Source organism: Myotis davidii, unplaced genomic scaffold, assembly GCF_000327345.1.
Source record: "Myotis davidii unplaced genomic scaffold, ASM32734v1 scaffold18, whole genome shotgun sequence".
NCBI lineage: Eukaryota > Metazoa > Chordata > Mammalia > Chiroptera > Vespertilionidae > Myotis > Myotis davidii.
In genome coordinates, this window is record NW_006292696.1 from 9,748,402 (window position 1) to 9,755,921 (window position 7,520).

The 7,520-nt window shown below is 34.2% G+C and overlaps 1 protein-coding gene across 2 annotated transcripts in view; it reads left to right on the plus strand.

The window, feature by feature from the left end:
- The window catches only part of GABRA1 (gamma-aminobutyric acid type A receptor alpha1 subunit), a 63,799-nt gene that overhangs the window by 48,958 nt on the left and 7,321 nt on the right, over positions 1-7,520 (plus strand). For both annotated transcript variants that reach the window (XM_006766323.2, XM_006766324.2), the window contains exons 8-9: positions 1,892-2,044; positions 6,533-6,735. In XM_006766323.2, coding sequence (XP_006766386.1) covers positions 1,892-2,044; positions 6,533-6,735 — 356 coding nt within the window. The remainder of the gene's footprint in view (positions 1-1,891; positions 2,045-6,532; positions 6,736-7,520) is intronic.

Genomic DNA, 7,520 nt, shown 5'->3' on the forward strand with positions numbered 1-7,520 from the left:
CATGTAAAACTTATAAAAGTGATTGAAGAACATACAGAGAAGTAAAATAATTAAACTGCCATTAGTCATAAGAATAACTTCATGGCCAGAGAAAATAAGAATGAAATAATGTGTAATCCTTTTTTAAAAAAACACATAATGACTACAAAGTCTTCATATTTACCTAAGTCAACACACAGATTTGATCAAAGGAAATGTAGATTAGTTTTGCCGAACAGAAATGTCTTTTCTTCATGAATGACTATTGTTTATCCTTATAACAGATGACCAAGAGAAACTGTGGGGTCCTCTTTCCAGTTTCCTGTGGATGAGTTGATTTAAGGATGCATTGAGTTAGGGTTACACAGTCAAAGTAAATGAGGAACTGAACTATCTTCCCTGACCGGGGAGCAGCAATGATGATTAACATTCATCAAAGGAACCTGAGGGCCACTCACACAGCCTAGTGCATGATAGAGAAATAAATTATAACCATAAAATGTGAAAATTAGGGGGTGGGGAAGGGAAACTTCTATAGTTACCTGGTCAACCTACTCATAGTTCCGATAACAAGATGGGTCCAAAAAGGCTAATTGGCCTAAAACTATAATCACTGTTTTATTTCTATTTCAGTATACTTTGAAGCAGATATTAAAATACCAACCACTCTGCCAATGATATTTTTAATATCTCATTCCTCTTAAAAAGGTAGTATTTTCAGAAAATACTAACTTTTGAATACTTGGAAGAAAAAATGATAGCTGTACATGGAATCAATGTTCACTACAATTTTGTTGAAAAGTGAATGGTTTATCTCTTGAGCTGGAGTGAATGCATTTCTAATCTTTTATCTTTACACTGCAAATCTTCAAGTGACTCCCACTGTTTAAAAAATACTCTCTCTTCCATCATTTAATTTTATCCTCACAGCATTTCAGGAATAATGAAGTAAACACTATCATTTTAATTGACCAAATGAGAAAAAGTCAAAGAGGTTAAGCAAGGTATTTACCCTTCAATAAACTAACATTTGAGAAAGCAAAGAATGGAGGCCAGGTCTACACAAACACTCGATTCTGCTTTACAAAATTAAATCCCTGCTTCTATTTTTCTACTCCCCTTAATTTTGTATTGTAATGTAACAGAAATATTATCACATCTAACTTACAAGCTTCCCTCAGGGTTACATGATGTACAAGAATATTTGAATTATAATTCTTCTAGACTGTTGAGTTAGAGGAAAAGAATTTGACATGCTTAGTGCATAAACACTTAATATCTAGACATATTGTTTTAATCCAATTTAGAAGACTATTTTTGTTGTTTTTCCTTCCTTTTTTAATTATTACAACATGATTTTGATTTGGCTGCCTTCTTTTTTCCTTTTTCAAATATGTCATGCCAAAACTTAGATTTTGTTTAATTTAGGAAGATGATTTTAAAAGATCTGGAATTCTCCTATTCTAATTTTCTAGTAAGGAAGTGGTTTATAAAACAAATATAATGTCAAATCATTGCTCTTCAGAACACCAAAATCATATTCTTTGAAGAATTTTCCCAAAAGGGCACACTGTGAACAACAAAAGATGATAATGAAGCATATGTAGAGACACATATCATTTTTCTGATTTTATATGAAAGATATGTCTTAGATGTATGTACCAGGATAAGGATGTAAGATTATCGGTGACATCCTTGGCACATCAATCTCATCCTCGGAGCCATTTTGTCATGTTATTAGAGTGTCTTTTTTTCTCTTTCCTGGATAAAGGCTTTCCTCTTCAGGAACTACGTATCACCTGGAGAAAGGATGTGTCTAACCTCCAGGTCTTTGTTGCTGATGGAAAACCTCGGGGATTAACTTTTTTTCAAGGTCAAATTGTTCAAAGTTACTGTTTGTTTCACCCTCTAGGAGAATATGTTGTTATGACCACTCATTTCCACCTGAAAAGAAAGATTGGCTATTTTGTTATTCAAACATACCTGCCATGCATAATGACCGTCATTCTGTCCCAAGTCTCCTTCTGGCTCAACAGAGAGTCTGTACCAGCAAGGACCGTCTTTGGTAAGTAACAAGCAAAACATGCATGCAAGGGTTTGGAGGGCAAGTTATTTGAGTGATAGTGCAAATAGAATGAAAAAATAATTGTATGTTAAAATATGAAGTTAGTACATTATAAATTGTTTATTAATTAAAAAGTATTGCCCTAAATAGCAAGCTGCTTCAGTGCATGTAAATCGATGGGATTAATAAACATTTGATTTGATATTTTGGGAGACCAACTGGAATGAAGCAGGCATAAAGTCATTCATACTAGATTAAAACACACACATGCACGCACACATACACACACAGAAACGTTAATATTTAAAGCCTACTTTCAGATTACATAATCATATATCTGTGTATTTTTCTATAATCTAAGAAAATACCTGCAGAAGTATTTCTTTACATATATGAAAGCAGGGTTTCCTTACATAGGTAGAGAGCATTAATGACCGTATCATATGACAGTACAGGAATACTTCATTTATCTATAAGTGTGCACTTCTGAAGAGTTACAAATATGCATTTTTACTATTAAAATGCCCTAGATGCTTCAAGTTAAGGCAAGCTAATGGAAAACTGCTTAAAGGGTAATAACCTTTTACTAATAGGGAAAATCATTCCCTAATTTATTATTTAAGAAATTTGTACTTCATAAAAAGTGTTATACTACCTTAATTATACTTTTTAGACTGATGTAAACAAAATATTCCATAACCATGAACTTATTGATTCATTCCTTCACTCAGTAATTTTCATTTGAAGTCTACTATGCGGTAGACACAGAATACAGCAGTGACCTTAACATAAACCACTCCCCTCATTGAAGGTTATAACTTGGAGTTTAAAATTTGAATAACAATAGAATCATATACATTATTTACTGGGTGTTTTTATTGCAGACTCTATTCTATGAAAAAAAAACACCTACACTATCTTATTTAACACTAAAAAGTAAAGCCTGTGTACTATTATTATCCTTGTGTTAGAAATAAGAAAGCTAAGAAACAGGAGATTAATTCACCTGCTCAAGGTCAGAAGCTATGAGGTGAAGGAGTGTGGAGGAAGACCCAAACCCTTAGATCCACAGTCTGTGTCCTTAATGACATGCTGTACCCCCACCAGTGGGCTACCCTGTTGCAATGACAAGACATGGGATGGGGTTCTTGTGGGCAACATCATTTGTTTGTAAATAACGACCATATATTCATTGGTGAAAGGTGTGGTTACCAAGGTTCATTCCAGAAATATCAGCTAGGCACAAAGCTATACTTAAGACCCTTAACTACAGAATAAAAGCCTTAAGAAGCTTAAAATCTAAATTGGGGATCATTCATATGCAAAGATCCTCCAATAATATGCAAGGTATGAGAAAATCAGTTATCTCAGAAAAGAAGCAAGACTCTACTCCAAGTGTCCAGAAAAGACTATTCCCTTCTGAATGTTGCAAGGTTTTGGAAACCACCAAATCTTTGCTCTGACAATAACCTAAGAACACAACTAAATCAAGATCCAGAAAGAGTCAGCTACCAAGCAAAGGCGATCACTCCAAACATTCCTTATCACCATTTGTCAATATTAACCAGCTTTGACACTACTTGTTAGAAATGAAGACACTTGCTTCTGTGTGCATATTTAATTTGAGCCCCTTTTTCCCCACAAGAATTTTTTTAAATTAGAACACATAAGATATTTCATTATATTTTACAGTGAAAAATATGTTTTTTAATGTCATTTTTCCCCACTTTAACCCAACATATCTGATCCTTCCAGTTTGGAAACTTTCTAAAACATTTTGGACTGTTTTATAGATGAAAAACTTTGCTTGTTAAAAAAAAATACTTCTCCATTTATTTTTAAAAACCACACTTTTAACACTTTCAACAATCAGGCAACTCATGACTTTTTGGTGAACATAACTACCTATGCATAACCTTTGCTGTAGCAAGTATTTCTGTCTATCAAGTTTTATATTTCTAATGTTTCAAGCTCAATAAAATCATAAATACAATTTTCTAAGACCTTTAGCCTCTTAACATTTATTTAGTACACATGTTTCTCTTCTTTTTTTGTCTGAACTCAGCATATTTCTCTGAGCCATGTAAGACGCCTGAGAGGGTCATGGGTAATTAAAGAAATACAAGAATAACAATTTAAAAAGTTGTAATTTATAACAGCTTACTAAAAGGCAACCCAGACTATATAACAAAGCTGAAGTCTGTTTTATGTCTTAAAATATCATATTTTTGACCTTCCATGCTCACATTTGGAGGAAATGTGGTCATGGAATTTTGATGCCAGCAAAGTCAAGTTTTAGTTTTAATCTGGTTTTCTAAGCTTCAGTTGCCAATAAAATGTGAATACAATTAATGTCAAATTATACTGTTTAAAAGATTAAGTGATAAAAATAAAATAAAATATGTAAATTGTCTGGCTTAGTACTTGGAACTTAAGAGATGCTCAAAACACTTTTGTTCTTTTCCCCTCCCCTATAGCAGGAATTACAAGAACACACACACACACACACACACACACACACACACTCACACACACACCCCTCTTTATGCTATTCTTCACTGCTTTTAATTTATGCATGCATTTGATTTAAGAACACCTACTCTTGAATTCCTTATGCTGCTTACATAAACCAAAACTCACAAAACTAAGAAATGAATTCACTATAGCATGAATTTATCCAAAAGGACTGTATTTGTCAATAATGATAAGTAATTAATCTTGCCCTAAGTAAATATCAGGCTAAGGGCTAAACACTTTATTATTGTATTGTATTTAATAGTCACACACTCCTCTGAGTTAGACTTATTGAAATTAATTTGCAAAGAAATAATTATTTTTAAAGAATGAGGCAGAAGCTCTGAATTGTGAGGCAATTTTCCCAAGGTCACCCAGCAATTATAGAACTGAGATTTAAAACTGGGTTGCTCTGTTTCCTAGATACTGGTATTTAGTTACCTTGCTATTTTCTCAAATTAATATCAACATGTACAATTGAGGGCTGTTTTCCAGCCAATATTCTTTAAACCATTTGTTGGTTAGGTAATATAGACAAGGCCCCAGAACTTTCTGTAACACCATCAAAGTTCAAAGTAATAACTATGACACAATAAAAGTCTCAGTGTTTCTTCTTAATCCTATCACTTTCTAAAATAGTTGCCAAGATTATCTACCTTGACATTCATGGAAAACTAGGAAATACTGAATTGTTTAAAGCAGTTCATAAAAATTAGCCACCCTCATCTCTGTAGTCCTACCAATTCTCTGAAATGTCATCAAATGGGGGGAATTATAGGTATTAATTTTAGACCCACTGGAAGCATCTTCTATGGCAATACTTTATTTACATCTTTAAAATGCTTGTACATATTACTACATTTTATCCTCAAATAATCTTGTGAATGATTGTGTGGAAATTTTCCTCTCTTAGAACTTCAACGATGATATAGATAGTCAAGAGAATGAAGTTTCAGTCATGCCTCCACAGATATGAAGACTGAGGTCCCTGGGAGTTAAATCACTTACTCAGGTCATGGAGCTAACTGGTCAGGTTGAGAGTAGTCATTGGAGCAGGTCACGATTTTTCCACATCATGCAACCTGAGTCATCCTTACTGGATTATGTGAATTTTTAAATACTTCTCAAATGGTTTATACGAAACCTTGCAATAGACTATGCAGTGTGTTATATTTAGTAGGCTGGTAATATTAATTTGTTAAGTGAACATTAATGGATACCATTATTCACATACCAACTCATATAATTATATAAATTAACTAAAAACAACTGACTTAAAGACGGCATTGGGGCAGCAGTAACAGAAAAGAAAAGATTGCGAACATTTAAATCTCAAAATGTGTTTACATTTTGGCTTTGCTCCTTCTGAAATGTATTACCTCAGGCAAGTTACATGCAACTTATTTTAGGAATTTCTTCAAAAGAGTGGCTACTTCAAAATCAGCACAAAAAATAGTATAAAAACAGAAGAGTTAATAATGTAACAAAGTATTATCTGAAGATAATTTAGCTATCTATCAACCACCAATACACTATTATCTTCTCGGTTTATACATTTGGGGTACACAGGGAGAATACCAAACAGAGCTGAGGATTCAGGGCTTTCTTGTGGGTCAGAGATAGTGATCTATGCTTTCTATTTCAAAGAGTTGGAGAAAGTGAGAGAATGTTATTTCCTTTTCTAACCAGGACACCTCATTCAAGATACCCATTTTAAAAAGTTCCCTATTTTATTAACAGCTCAACAGCGAAGTAGTTTATCCCTAGAAGAGATCCCCTTCAAATTGCCATTCCATCAACTGCAAACTACACTGGGATTAAATTAAAACTCATCCATTCCAGACCAAAATGTGATGAACAAGAAAACTTATACTCTGGGGTTCTGTGGCTCTCCCTCTGTACAAGTAGCATGACATCCAGTGATGCCATTGTGTAGTAGCAATTGACAAATTCACTTAATTTCTTTCTTTACAGGAGTAACAACTGTGCTCACCATGACAACTTTGAGCATCAGTGCCAGGAATTCACTCCCTAAGGTGGCTTATGCAACAGCTATGGATTGGTTTATCGCAGTGTGCTATGCCTTTGTGTTCTCCGCTCTGATTGAATTCGCCACTGTAAACTATTTCACCAAGAGAGGTTATGCCTGGGATGGCAAAAGCGTGGTTCCAGAAAAGGTAAATGCATTAATATCCCCTGTGGTATAGCACTAATATGTCTTTTTAAACGTATTAGATGGCATGTTTGGACTTGAGGAAATGGATGAAGAATGCAGAGAGTAGTTAATGAGGATTGCAATTCTTACGTCATCAGTGATTAAGTGCTATGATAATTTCATTCTTGTTAAAGAAAGTTGAATGGACAGATGTGCAGAGTAGATGCAGAAGATAAAGGAGACAAAAAATAATATTTATACTCAAATATACTTTTCTATGGCTTCAATTGATCTGAGAAGAGTTTTATCAAGCCTGACATTAGGAGCAAATAAACTTACACATAGCATTATAATTTTTATAACTTGAAAATCATAGGCTTTTGGTTACTTTTTAAACCTAATCCCTTTGGTTATAGACATCATTACTATACTGCCTCAATTTAACTGTGTTTGCAAAATGCATTATCTCCAATTATCAGTGAAGCAAAGGGCAAGAAACATTTTCTCTTTCCAAAATAGAGGCTTGTTTTAAGGGTCATAACACAGAGAAATCACAGAAAAATGTAGAAAACTATCAAGTCAAGAATATCACTCAGTCCTAGCCAGTTTGGCTCAGTGGATAGAACATTGGCCTGTAGACCAAACGGCTCCAGGTTCGATTCTGGTCAAGGGCATGTACACGGGTTGTGGACTTGATCCCCAGTAGGGGCCATGCAGGAGGCAGCTGATCAATGAGTCTCTCTCATCATTGATATTTCTCTCTCTCTCCCTCTCTCTTCCTTCCTCTCCATGAAATCAATGGAAGTA